This window comes from Danio rerio, chromosome 10 (assembly GCF_049306965.1).
Source record: "Danio rerio strain Tuebingen ecotype United States chromosome 10, GRCz12tu, whole genome shotgun sequence".
NCBI lineage: Eukaryota > Metazoa > Chordata > Actinopteri > Cypriniformes > Danionidae > Danio > Danio rerio.
This window is the reverse complement of record NC_133185.1, coordinates 17,567,772-17,585,812: the sequence shown is the minus strand read 5'-3', so window position 1 is coordinate 17,585,812 and position 18,041 is coordinate 17,567,772. Positions and strand designations below refer to the sequence as shown.

At 36.3% G+C, this 18,041-nt stretch overlaps 1 protein-coding gene across 9 annotated transcripts in view; it reads right to left on the bottom strand.

Moving 5' to 3' along the window:
- Positions 1-602: 602 nt before the first annotated feature.
- The window catches only part of vldlr (very low density lipoprotein receptor), a 50,136-nt gene continuing 32,697 nt past the window's right edge, over positions 603-18,041 (bottom strand). Inside the window, exons 7-20 of one of the 9 annotated variants that reach the window (XM_005155562.5) lie at positions 17,777-17,899; positions 14,508-14,627; positions 14,256-14,381; positions 10,469-10,640; positions 9,724-9,942; positions 9,497-9,615; positions 7,662-7,801; positions 7,192-7,333; positions 6,872-7,021; positions 6,617-6,679; positions 5,627-5,668; positions 5,174-5,254; positions 1,619-1,788; positions 603-1,511 (exon numbers count right to left, since the gene is read on the bottom strand). In XM_005155562.5, the coding sequence (XP_005155619.1) occupies positions 1,485-1,511; positions 1,619-1,788; positions 5,174-5,254; positions 5,627-5,668; positions 6,617-6,679; positions 6,872-7,021; positions 7,192-7,333; positions 7,662-7,801; positions 9,497-9,615; positions 9,724-9,942; positions 10,469-10,640; positions 14,256-14,381; positions 14,508-14,627; positions 17,777-17,899 (1,694 nt within the window). In that variant the 3' untranslated portion in view covers positions 603-1,484. Of the gene's footprint in view, positions 1,512-1,618; positions 1,789-5,173; positions 5,255-5,626; positions 5,669-6,607; positions 6,680-6,871; positions 7,022-7,191; positions 7,334-7,661; positions 7,802-9,496; positions 9,616-9,723; positions 9,943-10,468; positions 10,641-14,255; positions 14,382-14,507; positions 14,628-17,776; positions 17,900-18,041 lie in introns of all 9 variants that reach the window. The other 8 variants (XM_005155561.5, XM_073913631.1, XM_005155563.5 and 5 more) reach the window with 8 other exon arrangements.

Sequence of the window (18,041 nt, the reverse complement as noted above, 5' to 3'; positions counted from 1 at the left end):
TTGACTTGGCATGTTTGTTAAATATCTGCGAACATTATGTCATTTATTTATTTATTTTTTTGCTTTAGAAGAGTCAAAAACTTGCATACAGCACCTTTAATTGGTTTATCGAAGATGAACTAAGCTCTCAGGGTATTGAAATGACATGAGCATAAGTAACTAATAACAGTGTTTTCACTTTTGGGCGAATTAACCCTTTCAGAAATAAAGGCAAATGTGCAGGTGCTAACACTTACTCTAACATTTAATCCACAAGAGGTAAAATCTTTTACAAAATCACTGAAGTGCGTCTAGACAGCAAAATTGTAGAGTGAATCCAACAGATTGAAATCTCATTTCATCATGCTTGTATTGCAGTGGCAGCACGTTATAAATATCAGTTTGCATCATGATTCTGTAAACGACACTCAAAACACAAAAAAAGTTTGGACTTGAATTAAGTCTGGGAGTTTACTAGTAGTTCTGACACTGATAGTAATTATGTGTTGAACGCACAAATGCAGTCATTCAAATTTCAGCATAGCATTAAGTGTAGGCAACCTAGACTGAATCTCGAGTCTTTTTTTTAGGAGTTAAAAAAAATGACAAAGGAATCTCTGCGGTTAACAAAGAAGCATAATTTAAACTTTAATTTTATTTTACGTTTGCAAATGTTTCCTTTTCACAATACAGAGCATTTCGTCCCCCTGTACACTGCTATAAAAGGTCACAGGAACAGCACACAAACATACAAAATAGGTTTAACAAACTCCATTTTTTTTTTGTGTTTTTTTTAAATATGTCAACCTCTACCCTGGTACAGTGCCCAACCATAGCAAAATTGTCTCAGTCAAATGTATACAATCTTATTTACAGAGGAACATTTGATCAAAGTGCTTGAGGAATCCTGATTATGTTTGTTTTTTTCCAGAGAGGGATATATATACACAATGTTTTACAAACGTCGTAACAGCACTTTTCCCCATAGAGCATTTTTTTTATCCCAGCAAGACTCACGAAGCATCTCTGGGAAACAATGTTCATCATGAGAAAGAAAGAAACTTACATCTTAAAGACATGGCCATCTAAAATATGCATTTTCATTTAAATATTTCAGGCATCCACACACACTACTAGCCATCTACTCAGCGTTCTGGTTCTTGAGTTAATGCTAACATCCTTGCAAGTAGGACGTACGGCTGTTGAATCATTTTTGGGCCTTCTATGGTGTACGTGAAGTTAAAATCATAATCCCAATGGAATTCCTTGATGCTTTTGGAGCACACTCAGCCTGAGCGGGATGCATATACTTTCTTGTACCACAAATGACATCCTCTGATTGGGATTTGGGGGGTGGGGGCAAAACTTGAAAATGCATTTCAGAAGGCAGCTGGTTGTGAAACCGTCGAAACGGCAGCAGTTGCCATTGGTGCCAAGTGGCTACTAAATAAACCGGAGCATTGTAGGGGGGGGGGGCTTGGGTTATGACAAGTCATCTTCTGTGTTTACCATTGAGATCTGCAGGAAAAGGACTGGAAAGATTAGAGGACTGAATTGTTTGCTTGGAACAGTGATTGTAGACGACTAATCTACGGTTTCATTTATCTGAAACCGCAGGTGATGAATAAGCATTACTCACAGCAGGGTACGTGTGGCCTACAGAAGCGCTGTGTCTACTGATATCGATATTGAGGTCTTCCTCTGTGGTCTTCAGATACACTGGGTTGTCGAAGTTCATGCTCTTCTTGTTTTTGATCTGCCAGTTGCGCCACATTAAGTAACCACCAGCAGCTGCCATGGCCAATAATACTGCAAGCAAGAAACAATAAAAATAATGACTCCACTCAAATTGTGAGGAACTTGTAGATTATTTTTACACATTTGTGAGATGATTTTTATTTGAAAACACTGTAAATTCCTTTGACACCTCCAAATTTCTGATTTTGAATATGTAGGGACATTTACTAACAGATAACATGGTCAAAATCCCTGTTAAAACAAACCTAAAAAATTAGCGCTGCCACCCAAGTCAACGAGAAGATGCTTGGTCGACAAACTTTATTAGTCGTTTAGAGATTTATTAATAATATTATTTATTGTTTTTTTTTTTTTTTTAAATGCACAAATTTTTAAAAAATTTTATATATACAAAAGGCAACAACAATTATGAAGACAGAAAAAGCAAACAAAACAAGGACAAGACAGAAAAAGGAAAAAAAAAGATTTTAAAATCATTACTACATGAGTTACTCCAGTTTTATTCTTAGGTTAACAATGTTACACATGTATTTCAGCAATATGGTGATCTTGCAGACAATGACAAGGTTATACCTTTAAACTGTTATCCTTGGCATTTATTTAAAAAAAGGTTTCCATGTTGCTTCGAAGCCAGCAATGTTATCCGAAAGCTGAAATGATCTAAGATGATTTGGCAGATCTTGGATCTTCTAATCTTGATAACTGATCTCTCGCTAATTTGGCTCTTCAAACAAGTTTGTGAATCAGATTGAAATGTCTGGATGAACTGATCTGATATCTCTGCATGTGATGTGAAGGACAGATCGATCCTCGAAATCATGATCAGCAGTGCAACGATTGGCTGACGGCACAGAAGCTTAATGACATCATCTTATTAATATTCAGTTATCCATGTGAGCAAAATTATATAAAATTCGTAGTAAACGGTTTGTTAAATACAATACTCAATTACTCTCCACATTTGTTGTGAGCTGCAGGCTTTACACTATCATGTGTTAAGAGTATTTATCAATTTATTTAGTGTTACATTTTAGAGCAGATTCTCTTTACTACAGAAGCCTATGCTTCTAGATTAATTTCTTAATCGGCGCAAGAAATTTAAATGAATTTTGCATCAAAAAAGCATGTTAATATTGGTTAAGGTGTCTGCAACTTTTGCAAAGCATCAAATCACTGGCATATTAGCTGTCAAAATGTCTGCGTAAATTATTATTCCTATTATTATTAAAAAAAAAAAAAAAAAAAAAAACAGCCGAATGTTGTGCATGTCTTTTATAATACAGTAGTTGTATGAAAGCTGGATCAACACCTTTAAATAGTACACGTTTGGTTATAAAAAAATCCATATTAACAGATGGCATAATTTTTATTTATTGAGATCTATCTATCTATCTATCTATCTATCTATCTATCTATCTATCTATCTATCTATCTATCTATCTATCTATCTATCTATCTATCTAAAAATATTAATAATTGTTTAATTTTAAATATTAATTATTATAAATGTTTCACCAAATGTATATAATCTATAGGTTACTATCTTAAGAAAACATCAGCATTTGGTACATACTTTCAGTATTACCTTGGCTTGAAATTGTCTGGCCAGTCATTTTCACATTAGTTATTCGGGAATATGTAGCCTAAAAAAATGTTTTGATAAAAATAAATAGTTCACTGCACAGTCCCACAGTAGGCTACACTATAGATAATATTGTAACTTATTCATTTATATTATTATTAATATTATTACAATTAAGCTAAAAATGACAAAAACACAGAACCCTTTTTTGCTTTCATTTTGACATTGCTAAAAAGCGCACTTTTACAGTTGTGTTGAAAACATCCCATTATGCAGCAGCAGTCAAGTTAGAACACTTAATAAATGCTTTTTGCATTTAAAGATGATCAGCCTGTGAAGTCAAGTTTGCAGTGTTATAAATGAAATCGGTATATATGCGTTAGTAAGTGGATTTACTGCGGATCAACCGAGAAACCTCTAACGTGCGGTGCAGGTAGGCTGAATGATAATCTTTTAAAAGTATGTAATTTAGGCTATACTGCTATTCGCTCATGCAAATTTAAACACCAGAAAATATATTGTAGATCTATTTTAAGAGCTAAAATACAGTTATATCAATTTTGTTTTGACTTCTAGCTCAGGGCCCTAAAATGAAAATAACCTGAAAACAAGTTAAAATAGGTTTAATAAATAAATAAAACGATGGGTAGGCTAGGCATAGTGACCTAATGGTTTTTGATGGTTTACAAATGACAACCAGAAAATATCATGGGGAAAAAAAAATGCACTTATGATAGCCTAAGATAAATCTTTATTTTTAGATTTAAAATGATGAAATGATTATATAGCCTATTGAGTTGCGTGTTGTCCATGCCAAATTTTAACCAATTTTCACGGTAATAACTGTGAAGTTAGGTATTTTTCAGGCTACACTAATGCCTTAAAATGTAACTAAATAATTGTTTTAAATGACATTAGATTGTAAAATTTAACTTTTTCCTAACACTGATGTTGGTTGGGTAATAGGCTACGTGAACGTGATGACTCGGTTATGCTGATTTCCCTATATTTATTTACGGGTTATACGAATAGTCTAACCGTGGGTCAGCTTGCATGTGTGGGCATGATTTGAAGTCTTTACCTAAAACTTGAAACATTCATAGGCCTGTTATTTGAAATAAAACGGAAATAGGGAGAATACCATATGATTTAAAGCACTCATTTGGTGCTGAAGCCAGATCCATGCGTTAATAAACGGTATAATTGCATTACCGTCATTAATAAAATCAGTAATAGCAAAAGTGCACATTATTATTACTATTAAAAAGTATATTACTGCCTTAGGTCAGTAACGTAGGCAGCAATGCAAAGTAATAATAAATATGAAAAATAGCCAAAACGAAAGGTACAAGAGACACCAAAAATCAGCCACCAGGTCTAGTGCCCCCCTATGGATTTAAAATGGCATCTTGGCGCCGGGCCTGCACTGCACCTTGGTCCCGATTTCATTTTAAACGAGGGCTACCCTGTACAAAGATGGCAGCTCGATTGATGCAATTATTCCAGTAGAAAATAAACTACATGACATCTATGGTTGTGCAAATATAGCCTACCACGTTGAAGTACTCGCACACGCTTAAACACGTGCATGATAATGTAGTTTTCACAAAATCATGTTTTTGTAGTTGAGACCATAATGGTGTTCATTAAAAAAAATAAATAAATACAACTTATATATATATATATATATATAAAATAAATTATTATATAAATAAATTGTGCAAAATTTTGGGGGTTCCAAAAGTGTATAATTTTTAAATACCAATAAATAAAATTTGAATAATAATAATAATAATAATAATAAATATTGTAATTACATACAGCATATTATAGAAGCAGAAACCATGTACTTACACACAGGTAGAATCGCCCAGGCAGCAGCAGATCCTCTGGCTGATGTATTGACCTCATGTATGGAGGTGCTTAGGTTTCCTTCTGTAGGCGTACAAACAAACAAACAAACAAACAAACCAAAATCATTTTATGATTCATTTAATCACCATCGTGTTATGGAACATTACAAACAATGAAACAAACTATATATAGCATATAAACTATATAAAGAGTCAGCCAAGCAACAAGATGTGAATAATAGTGGGAAATGCAATTTGGTTATGAGCGCGTAAGCAGAAAAGCAGCAGCAAAAGGATGAATGGGGCTCTCTAGAATGAAAGAAAAAAAGCCAGCCGTTGTATTTAGTCTTGTTATTCAGAATAATTAAGATTTTCCATTCTAAATGTATATAGTTAAAGGTTAGGGTTTAATTGTTAGACAGATTCCAGAAGATAACAGGCAGCTAGGCCTTACCAGTATGAACTGGTTCAGAGGCAACCTTCGAGACTGAAGATGCTTTAAAAGAAAATCAGGTTTATAAGCACTGGAGGCTCATTTGACATATTATACATTACTATTATACCAGTACTAACTCTATAACCATAATACATGTTGTGAAACACGATATATTAGTAATAAACTTTTCCAGGAACATGCATGCTACAAGTTATCAAACCACAGTCAACAATATAGGAAAGAACCATGGCTTTCAAGCAACTAAGACTACCTAAATTAGCATCTTTTCAGGGTTCCCAAAGACCACTAGTCAACCACCTAAATTAGCATCCTTTCAGGGTTCCCAAAGACCACTAGTCAAGGAGAAGTACAAAAACATTTGAACACCTACTTGGTAACTGTTTTGATTTAAAGACCAAATTGCAGTCAAAGCCAATATTAATTAGCTAACCAACATTAATTCTTGTTTATCTTCTCTATAGTATCCTTCATTTTTTCATTTTAACAGCTTTAAAAGGAGATTCTGTGCTCCTATTTTTAAGAATCACCCATGTGATATAACACATGAACAACAGGGGAAAATGTAAATATGCTAGATTTTCTACGATGAGGTTGTGAAGCATCACAGACATGGCAAAGGTTGTCATGCACTATGACACTACACAAAAAATGATTGAATCTTGCATTCTGACGCCCATTGTCGCTTACAAACCCCCATGACACCCTACATCAATCATCAAAAAGAATCAGCTTCAGTAGAATCTTTTAAAAATGCTTAAATCCATACTTAAAGAAGGAATAGCATTAGCTAACATTCCCAAAACCCAACAGAAGATATTTTAGGAATAGTTCACTCATCACCCTTACAGCTAGCTGGACTTGTTAACCTAGCTATGTCTACAGATTTTAAATAGCAAAGCCTACTGTCTACGGCGGGAAGCAAATCAAAGCCATTGATCAATCTCCATGCGCATGCAGTTAACATCCTATCCTAGTAACTTGCTTTACCTTTTGGGTGACTGGGGCGAGTAGTTACCTGCCCTCCATCTTGAGGGGCGGCAGAAGTTGCCTCTGTCATAAAAGATCAATACAGCCAAAGCAATAAAATGGCCAATTCTTAGCCCTCTCAGGTCAATTGTGATTGTTTTTAAGGACCAAAGATGACCAACAAAAATGGATCATGAATGACAAACATGTAACAGTGCAAATGAAAGCTTGTTTAGCTTTACATTGTTTCACATTATAAAGAGATGCGTTGCGTACCTGCTCTGCAGCGCAAGCCATCTGAGGCCAGGGTTTGGCCTTCCGGACACACGCAGGTGTATTTAGGGGAATGTTTGTTAATTTGTGGAGCTGGTAGACACATGAAGGAACAGCCTCCATTCTCCATCTTTTCATTACACCAGTTAGTCCCTGAGAAGGCAAATAAAAAAGGTGGTCACTGAATTGATTGGAGGAAGAGTTCAGAAGATATCATTTCTAAACAAGGAAGAAGCATGTGAATGTCACAGAATCAGAAAAAACACAACACTAATGTCTTTTGTCGTGGTTTGTTGCTGTTTAGTGATAAATTCAGGACCCACCAGACAGCTGAATTAGCTCATGGTACACGATGATATCCTGGGGTTCATTGAGGTTGCTGGCCAGCAAAGTTACATCAGATCCTGTGAACTTGTTCGCCCCATAGATTGCCTCATTTTCACCATCTGTCCAGAACACTCGATCCTGGGATGACATAATAAAAACAGTGAGAAAATACCAGAGATTAAACATGGTATAGCAGAAATCGGTAACACTTTATTTTGATGGTCCATTTGAGTATTAGTAGACTGTCTGCTTAATATCTGTTGATATGCTCCTTCAACAGACATTTAACCGACTATAAGAAACTTTGCAAGTACATGTCAACTTCCACTAACCCTCATTTAAAAGTCTACTTATAATCTAAATTGCAATGTAACCTAAATTCAACAAATGGACCATCAAAATAAAGTGTGACCCAGAAATCAGTATCATCAATAAATGCCAGTTATGATTAATTTAAGTGGTGTACCTCAAAAACAGTAAGAGCAAAAGGATGTGCCAGGTAATCAGGAGACTGTAGCACCTTCCGACGGTTGTCTCCATTCAAGTCTACGCTACAAAGCATGTGCAGCTTGGAATCCACCCAGTAGAGCCTTCCCTTGATCAAATCTATAGGACAAGAGTCAAGATTAGAAGACCATTTATTATTCTGGTTGATGGCCATTGCAAGACCAATTAGCAAAAGTCAAGAGATACCACTCCGATTCTACAACAGTTGGGCAGTAGATTAGCTCAAACCATAAATATGCACTCCTGAACAGTTAGGCAATCCCAAATGGCTTCCACACTTCACTTGTGGTCTTGTAGACTTGGGGTGCTTTCACACTAGCACTTTTGGTCTGCACCCGGGTTTGTTTGACGTCAGAGAACAGTACGTTTAGCTCAGGGATGTCAAAATCAATTCCTGGAGGGCCGCAGCCTTGCACAGTTTAGTTCCAACTCTAATTAAACACGCCTGATTAAACGAATTGAGTCCTTTATGCATGTTTGAAACCTACAGGCAAGCATGTTGGAGCAAGGTAGGAACAAAACAGTGCAGGGCTTCGGCTCTCCAAAAACTGAGTCTGACATCCCTGATTTAGCTAGTGCGAACAGGTCTTCTGAGCTCAGGTGCGCACCCACGAAAATAAAAAAAATATTTGACTGTCAACGCATCCCAAAAGACTAAAACGATATAACTAAAGAAATCTCCACTGAGCTGAGCGAAAGCGCTTGCATCATCAATGATGAGCTGTTCAGTAAGTGTGCCCAGGCCCAAATGTAATGAGTGCAGGCCGTCAGGGGAGACAAGCGTGCTTCGGCCCGGTTCAAGGCAACTGTACACAGCGAGTACACCCCAATTCTATTGTCAGGGAGTGATTTTTGGCTTTCTCTCAAACTTTTTTTTCTTCAACCAAGTTGTGGTAATGCTCAGATGACAAGTCAAAAAGACAAAAAGTGCTACTGCCACTTCCCACTAGTTTTTCCCTCATCTATGGTCTATTTGGACCCAAGAAATGAAGTACTTTTTACTTCTCCCCCAACCTTTGCTGGCCCGCATATACCCATACTAGTGGATGCTGCTCTCTCATTGGCTGTAGTTAATGGCTATTTTCAAATCAGGACACATTTCACACTGTATGATTTTAATGGAACCAAATAATTCAAGCGTGTCGGCAACTCATCATCAATTCTATCAGATTGGGTCTTTGATAATTCACACTGTGTGATTGTTCCTCATGTAAACGAGCAGCAATTTGCCTGTGATTTCAGGCATTTGACGGCAAGTCAAAATCAGGGCTAAAATCATGCAGTCTGAACTCGGAATTAACAGAATATCCAGAAATTGCCCAAAAGTCTGAATGCTTTCACAAACCTCTAACCAATATGTATCCAACTCTACTTGTGAAGATTCAACCCCATACATGTGCCTGTAGTTCAAGCTATTTTGAAACTAAACTGCATGTAACGCCACAATCCCTACTCAAAGCAAGCAAACATACAAAAGAATTTGACCTGGATCATATCAATAACGTCTGGATAAAAACAGAAGCATATTCTTATTAAAAATATAATGTAGCCAGTCTCGCAGAGTTTAATGCAGGGATGTCCAAACTCAGTCCTGGAGGGCCGGGGTCCTGCTGAGTTTAGCTCCAACTTGCTTCAGCACACCTGCCTGAAAGCTTCTAGTATACCTAGAAAGAGCTTTATTAGCTGGTTAAGTGTGTTTAATTGGGGTTGGAACTAAAATATGTAGGACATCGGCCCTCCAGGACCGAGTTTGGACACCCCTGGTTTAACTCAAATCAAGAAAACATCACATACCAAGAGTGATTCCATTGGGCCATTGAATGTCCGTCTCAACAAGGACCTGTCTGTCATTCCCGTTCATACCAGACTTCTCAATCTTAGCTGGCTCACCCCAGTCTGACCAATAGAGGAACCTGTATTTAAAAAGGACACCATCCAATTTAGATTTATTTATAGGCTCAATCCAGAAGCATTAAAAGCAGTGTGAATGTTTTAATGATATTCATTCCAAATCAAATTACCCTGATAGAGGGTCTACAGCAATAGAGGCTGGTTCCTTCAGGCCGCTGTTAAAAAGCACCTTCTTCTTGGTCCCATTGAAGTTGGCCACAGTTATGCTCTTACTTCCCAGATCTGACCAATAGATGTTTTTGTAAATCCAGTCTACTGCAATCCCAACAGGCATCTGAACATCGTCAATCACTTTCTTATGACTTTCATCCTGCTTATCCAACACTGTGCTGTGGGTGAAAAAAAAGAAGTCAAAGTGGTTGGATGAACAAAGAAATTTCTAACATTTATACACAATCTGTAAAAAGACAAACAAACATACGGTCACACTTCACAATAAGGTTCATTAGTTAATGTTAAGTAATTCATTTACTAACATGAACAATACATTTACTACAGTATTTATTCATGCTATTAAACGTTAGTTAATGACAATATAGTTGTTCATTGTTAGTTCATGTTAACTCATGGTGCATTAACTAATGTTAACAAGCATGGGCTTGAATGTTAATAATGCATTAGTAAATGTTCCATTATGATTAATAAATGCTAAACAAGTGTTGTTTATGATTAGTTCATGTTAGTAAATGCATTAACTAATGAACCTTATTGTAAAGTGTTACCAAACGTACTGTAGATAGCATTGTTTCAGGATAGATAGCAATGTTTTTGTGCCATTTAAAAGTCTCTGCTTTCATATTTGGGGTCATTTAAATAAGTTTGCTCTAGTTTAAAGGCAAAGGCAACGGCAATTACCTAAAAATGGCCTTCTGGCCCAGGTCAGCCCAGAATATCATCTGCTGAATGAAGTCGGCATCAAGAGCTACAGTGTTCCGCAGTTGCTCCACAATCTGAGTATATTCACGGCGCTCCAGGCCAAGTTTACGGATGTCTCTTCGATTGGTGAAAATAAGACAGGGCTCTTTACCTGCAAATGTAAAAAGAGGGATCATGTCTGTGAATCATAAATGCATCACTCATACAATCCTACAGATGGGACATTTTTTCAGTACATTATATTTATTTATTTTTTAAAAATCTAAGCCTGAATTTATCTTGACCAACTATTTAATTTTTCAAGTACAAAAAAAAAAAAAAAACCCTAATTGACTTTGATTTCAGATACAATTAATTCAGAAGTCTGGTACAAACCCGCCAATGATTTCGTTGTTATCGTTTACCATTGAAACAATCCAAGTTAAATATTAACATAGTATTCTTGGTTAAAGCATTTACACCATAAACAGATTTCAAAACCATAGAGGTTGTTCCGAAAACATTTTAGAAAGTAGCTGTAAGCATCCACACTACTAAGTCTCAATCAATTTTCTTATGCATTCAGCACAGTATCAACCAGGTATTGCAGTAGGTCTCAATCCCAGTCCTCTTGCCCCACGACTCTGCATATTTTGCCTGTTTCTTATTTAACACACCTGACTCAGATAAGCAGCTTGTTGGAAGAGCTACACGCATGAACTGTTCTGATTGACAGAGTCCCTACACAGTCTTCACTGCTCCCTTGTGGAGTATGACAAATCTTTACTTCACTTCGGAATGTTCATTCATGAATTTGCAGCAACAAACAGACAGTACTTACTAATCTAGACGATCTCTCTGTAAATTCAAATATCAAACTACAATGCCCTTTGAATGAAACTTATAAACTCCCTTCAAACTGGAATCATTAAGGAATATCAAGGCGAGTATCGCAGGACACTTACGGTTGAATTAAAATAAACATCTGAAGGGATAAAAGGTCTATAAGAAAACATCTGTACTAGTTAATGTTCTTTGTAAGGTGTACATTTAGGTGACTTTTTTTTTTTTTTGCGCAAAATCTTAAAGATACTACAGAGTTCTGGCATTCCACTACATTGTTGAATGTCATTTTATGTAAATACTTTAACTCATGTCTGGCCAAATCTGAAAAGTTGATGCAATTTAGTTTGGCAAATCTGGGATTTAAAAATGGCACCAACAAGGACTGCTTTACAATCAGACATGCATAACATGTTATGGTTTACTTCTTTATTAATTACATGTTTGTTTGGAAAGCCCAAAACAAATCTATAGCTGCATCTGGGAAGGAAAAACACACACACACACACACACACACACACACACCACATACTACTCGAATAGGCACTATATTAAAGCAGTAGAAGTATGTTTAAATCCAAAAGTATTTTCTATATGGTATAAATAAGAGCAGTATGAATGGCTATTACTCGCATGTCAGTTGCGTCGATTCTCTTCCATTCATTAATTCACTCGGAAGGCCTAAGGTTATTACGGTTATGAATATTTTTTATTTCTATATGATTTTAAAATTCTGTAAATTTCAGTTAAGTTTTAGTGTTTCATTAATGCTTTTGCTAGTTTTAGTTTAGTTATTTTGTCAGCACATTTCTATTCAGTTTTATATATTTTGTATCAGATTTAGTTCGAGTAATTCTAGTTTGACGGACTTGACAGGACACGGGTGTTGAGCAAAACAAAGTTTAGTGTTTCCACAGCTTACACTGACTCTTGTTTAAACCCCTAACAATAGTTTGAACAGACAATGGGTCTCTTTCACCAAACATTTGTATGCACTTTTTCAAATTTGGACAATTTCACAAAACATGTTTCACCAAAACTTTTATACTAAAATGTATTTTAAATTTACAGAAAAATCCAAGAACTTAACACATACAGAATATTCATGCACATATACAATTAAATCTACATAGAATTAGATTTGCATTTAGAGTGAAAGAAAAGCAACAAACTAAACATTACAGGTTCAAACAACAATCAGCTGCTCTATCCTTATATAAAGATGATTATTGTTTCACACCTTATGTTTGGGGGCATGCCAACAGTAACTGCATCCTTAGAGTGGACAGATATGTTTCCGGAGAGAGACTATCACCACAAATATGATGTTCTTTTAAAATCAAGTGTTCTGCGGGCGACTGGCATTCGCCTGCTGCGCCTTATGTTTTGACAATGCGCTTATGTGCACCTGGAGCTGGAAAAAGTAAACTCTGCAGAAATAGCACCTCAGCATAAGATACAGTGATTGCCTAGCCTAGCATTATAAAAGACGCAGTGCTCTGCTCTTTAAAACAAACAAAAAAAGTCTTTATTTTATGAAAGTGAAACTGAAAGTCTTCCACATCCAACATCAAACTTTTAAAATAGTTTTTCTTTTGTTGCCCTGACAGGCTCTTCTTAATTCATATTTTGACTTCTTATTTTCTCTGGACTTGTGCCACTTTGCCGAAAGTCGAGCTGGCATAGCAGTGTATTATGCGAATTACTAATTACATGTACAAGGATGCTCACTTCAAAAAACATGTTTAAAAATAAATGCAATGCGCCAGCAAATGTTGTGAATTGGGTGGAAAATTTCCATGAGATGCGTGTATAAATATGAAAAATGTACACAAATTTTAGTGAATGAGACTCAATTAACCCAAAACCACACGTTTCTGAAATACTAGGAATTCGGACCCGTTACTTGGCTCTCATACACTACCTGACAAAAGTCTTGTCACCCATCCAAGTTTTAGGAACAACAAATAATAACTTGGCTTCTAGTTAATCGTTTGGTATCAGAAGTGGCTTATTTGAAAGGCAAAGGCCTCTAGATTAAACTTATTTTAGCTAAATTAAACAGGATCATGCCTTGATTTTTAATTATTAATTAGGACAGTAAGGTCTGACCTTGCTTAGACAAAAGTCTTGTCACTTAACAGAAATAACGTACAGTATAGAATATAAAGTCATGGTGCAGTGGAAAAAGATTTAATATTGTGTATGACTCCCTTGAGCTTGGAGGACTGCATCCATATATCTCAGCCATGACTCAAATAACTTAATAATAAAGTCATCTGGAATCGTTCTTGAAGGACTCCAAGAGTTCAACTAGATTCTTTGGATTCATCTTCAATGCCACCATCTTACCCCAGACATGCTCAATAATGGTAACTTCTGGTGACTGGAGTTGCCAATCCTGGAGCACCTTGACCTCCTTCGCTTTCAGGAACTTTCATGTTGAGGCAGAAGCATGAGAAGGAGCGCTATCCTGCTGAAGAGGTTGCCCTCTCCTGTGGTTTGTAATGTAATGGGCAGCACAAATGTCTTGATACCCCAGACTGTTGATGTTTCCATCCACTCTCCCATGCCTCCATACCGAATGCAAACCCAAACCATTGAGAATTCGTTGAGAATATTGGGTCCATGTGGGTTCCAATAGGTCTTCTGCAGTAATTGTGATGATTGGGATGCAGTTCAACAGATCATTCATGGGACAAATTTACCTTCAGTCACTTTTCCAAAATGATCAACTAGAAGTCAAATTATTATTGTTGCACTTACAATTGGGATCGACGATTGTCAGGTAGTGTACTAAATAGTAGGAAAGTACGCAATTTCAGATGAACTGTATATTTCTTGAAATCACCAAGCAAAATAACTAAATAATAATATTAAATAAAAAAAATTAAATTAAAAAGAAGAAAAAAAAATGAAAGGCTTAAATTCAAAGTGAACTTACCAACAGCTTTGCACACTCCAGTGGTGGGGTCCATCTGGTAACCATTGTGACACTCGCATTTGTATCCTCCTTTAAGATTTATACATATCTGGCTACATATCCCTGGGTTGAGGCACTCGTTGACATCTGCAGAGAAACAATCATAGTCCGAGTTCCTATTGGAGAGTACGCTCACAAAAGATCCATCATCAGATAATCAATAATATATTCATTATTTGACTACATTACAACAGCATGTGTGGTTATTCATACCACCGCAGGTCTTGCGATCGATGAGCTGGAGTCCCGGTGTGCAGTCGCATTCGAAGCCAATCGTCAAGTCTCGACAGATGTGCGAACAGCCTCCGTTATTGATCAAGCATTCATTCATATCTAGAACAAAGTGAATGGCGGCTTTTTACACATCTGGAATATCAATGTTGTACATTTTACACACAAACTGTCGACATGCTGAGATTTACAGGGATCAATAAATCCAGATGGGGTCCACATGAGGAACATCCCACAGGGTGATGCATGGCAGTGTCCTTGAATAGGGGGTTAAAAACACTGTGTGTGATTGAACTGACTCCAAGCTGGACAAATTTGCCATAAAACCCAGTGTTTTGGGTTTTACTTTATCCCGTTTGTGAAAAAAAAAAACAAGAACAATTTAGGTCTATGGTCCACAAACTATGGTATTTGTGTGTGTGACTTTTGTGACAGCCAAATGTAAATGTTGAAGTGTTGTTTTTCAGGCCCAAAGGCTAAAACACACAGTATTGTTGTGAATGGTGTCAAAAAACAAAGCTGAGACGTCATTTTATACTTAATCTCAGCAGTTGCTCGGTTCTACCCTCCAGCTGGTCACCAGACTGCTGATGTAGCACGGCATTGAGGGAGTAATTTCCGTAAAGTAAATATTGACTTGCAGACTCATTAAAAAAACAGTGGCCTTGCAAGCCAAACTGTGGTCTATCAAACGCAGGCAATCCTAACGTAGATAGCAAACAAATTAAGGTCAAAGGTCAGATGGATACAAATAGTTGCTGATGCCTTTTCAAATATTGGAACTAAAGACAGACTGCAAGCAAGCATACGAAAAAAAAAAAAAAAAAAAAGTGTGTTTTAAGGTGTCACTAAAGTCATAGGCCTACAGGTTTGGGATAAGATTATGACAGTTAAGATGAAAAAGGTAATAATTTTTCATTATACCCCAAAATTTTTATTTAAAATGAAAACTGGATGTTTTCCTTTTACATTTGGTTCACAATATCCATTTGGTTAGGTCCCTTTTCAAGGATGGGAAAAACAGTTTTATCATACAGAGCTCTATTTTAATCATCTAGGCGCAAAGTCTAAAGTGCAAGGCGCAAAAGCATGTCCGAAAATCCGTATTTGCTCTTTTGAGGACAGAAAAATACTTTTTGCGCCATGGCTCACAGTCTAACGCCCAATTCACATGGGGCTTTAGCATCAACACTTGACAGAGTCTATAGTTGGGGCTGACGAGATCGTCATAGCAACGCCAATAGATCCACAATGCAGTTGGGCAACACCTGATGTCACCCATTCAAAGTGAATGGGAAGCGTTACTAATAATAATAACAAAGTGGAGTTATTTCCAAACACACATGCTATACCCCATATGGTCTAAAACCTGGCAGGTGGACAAATCTAAGATTGTTTTTATTAAAACAAATATAAATATGCATAACAAATAAAACTGCTAATAATATTTACAACATTATACAAACACAAGTTGTCATGAATAAACTAAAATGAGAAAAAAAAAAAAGCATCTGAGATGAAGGCAAGGAGTCAGTGGTTTTTATTTGTAGAAAATAAATTTTGTAACATGAATCCTTTAATTCTTTTTCATTTGTAAAGAGATTTGCGCATTACTGTACATCCTGCACATTTCAAGCATGTGTAAGTGAGGTGCACAACTAACGCGCTCTGCGCTGTACTTTAGACCTGCTTTCAGCTTGTCTATTGCAAAGTCTATTTTAGACCCTCAAAATAGCAAACGTGCCAGCCTCAACACACCTCTTTTCTAGACCGAAACACGCCAAAGTGGCGCATACAGATTTGCTATTTAAACAACATGGCGGAAAACAGGAAAATTTGTGTTGCATTGATCTGAAAATAGCAACATGTCGGGGAAACACATCTTGCTCCTTATTGCCCCGAGTGTATGATAGGGCCCTAAGAGTCCGTTGCATCCCGCCATGGTACATTTGTCATTTACATGATGGACTTTGTAAGTGGAAAAACTGAACGCTTCACTAGGGAGAAACAGTAAAACAGACTGAAGCATAATAAACGAGCCTCCTTCATATGGGATCTAATTTTCTGCAAATGAATAAATTAACAATAATAACGAAGTGTGGTCAAAAAAAACAGTTATATGCAAACGCACCTCCTACAGGTGGCCAAATCTAAACTAGCTTTTTTTTTTAAACAAATATAAATATGCATATAATAAAAAATACTGCTAACAACAACAAACAAAAGCAAATAGTCAGTAAAATAAAAAATAAAAAAATTAAGGGATCTAATTTGTGCATTGTCCCTTTTATGGTACTTTCCTGTAAATCTATATCTTGTTTTTAGTTAGTCTAGATGTCTTTTTTAGTGCTCATAAAGATTTAGGTAGATAGTAGTCTTGGTAGTCATTAAAACGGTGATTGCTCTGTTAGTGCAGTTTCCATCCTCTATACAGATGACTCAAGTCCTAAACAGTTCCAAATTTATCACTGTTTTTAAGAGCTAAAATTATCCTGCAGCAAAAATGTAAAAATATAGCAAATCACTTCCTGTACAGCATCTCATATACCAGTCCTATGGTCTGTTCACACCCCTAACATCTGGAACCATTTAACAAGCATTTAGGTCAAGCTTGCATACAGCCTGAAATAATTTACTCACAAACGTTCAGACTTAACAACCCTGCCTATCATTACACTGTGGACTAAACATACTGCAGGTTCTGCCTACCGATGAACCCACAATTTTTCAGTCAGCATATAACAAAACAAACCAACAGTTTCACAGTAAGTTATAAGGTCAAGGTTTAAAAACAAAATCTCCATTCACCTAAACGTTATTCATTTAGAATTATGATCTGTCCTTCCAAACTGCAGTTATGTGCAGGGTGAATTGTAGTTTTTTTTCCTTTTGTCATCATTTAGGTGATATAGCAGTCTTTAGATTAACAAAACGAATGATGCAATTCAATAATTACAGAACTAAATATGTATATATTCTCATAAATGCTACTTTATAATTTTGTGGATTCTGATGTAAAGGGGAAGTTGGATGTTATGCATCAAATTACATGGAAACTACAAAAAGTAATTGTGTGTTGGTGATAAGCACACATTGCACACTTCTAAGAAGTCCTTCATGTAAATTTTCCTTTGACAAGATACTTTATTCAAGCTTTCTGTACATTAGCGAAAATCTTGGACACTAAGATATACACTAAAACATCAGAAAGCTCAAGGTTTTTGGTAATGAGAACAGCTGTATATACTTACTGCACTCTTTGATGGGTTCATCACTCCAGTCGGGACAGTCACGGACCTTATTACACACTTTACTCATCTCAATGCACTCTCCACTTCGACACTTGAACTGGTCAGAACTGTTACATTGAGTTACTGGAGGGAAAAAAAAAACAACAACAAAAACATCCAATTAGTCCATGAAACTAGTCAAGGAATAAAAAATAATAATTGTGAAGCAGTCATCAAATCTGTTGTTAACACTGTTAGGATTGCAAATAAACATTAATAAAAATAC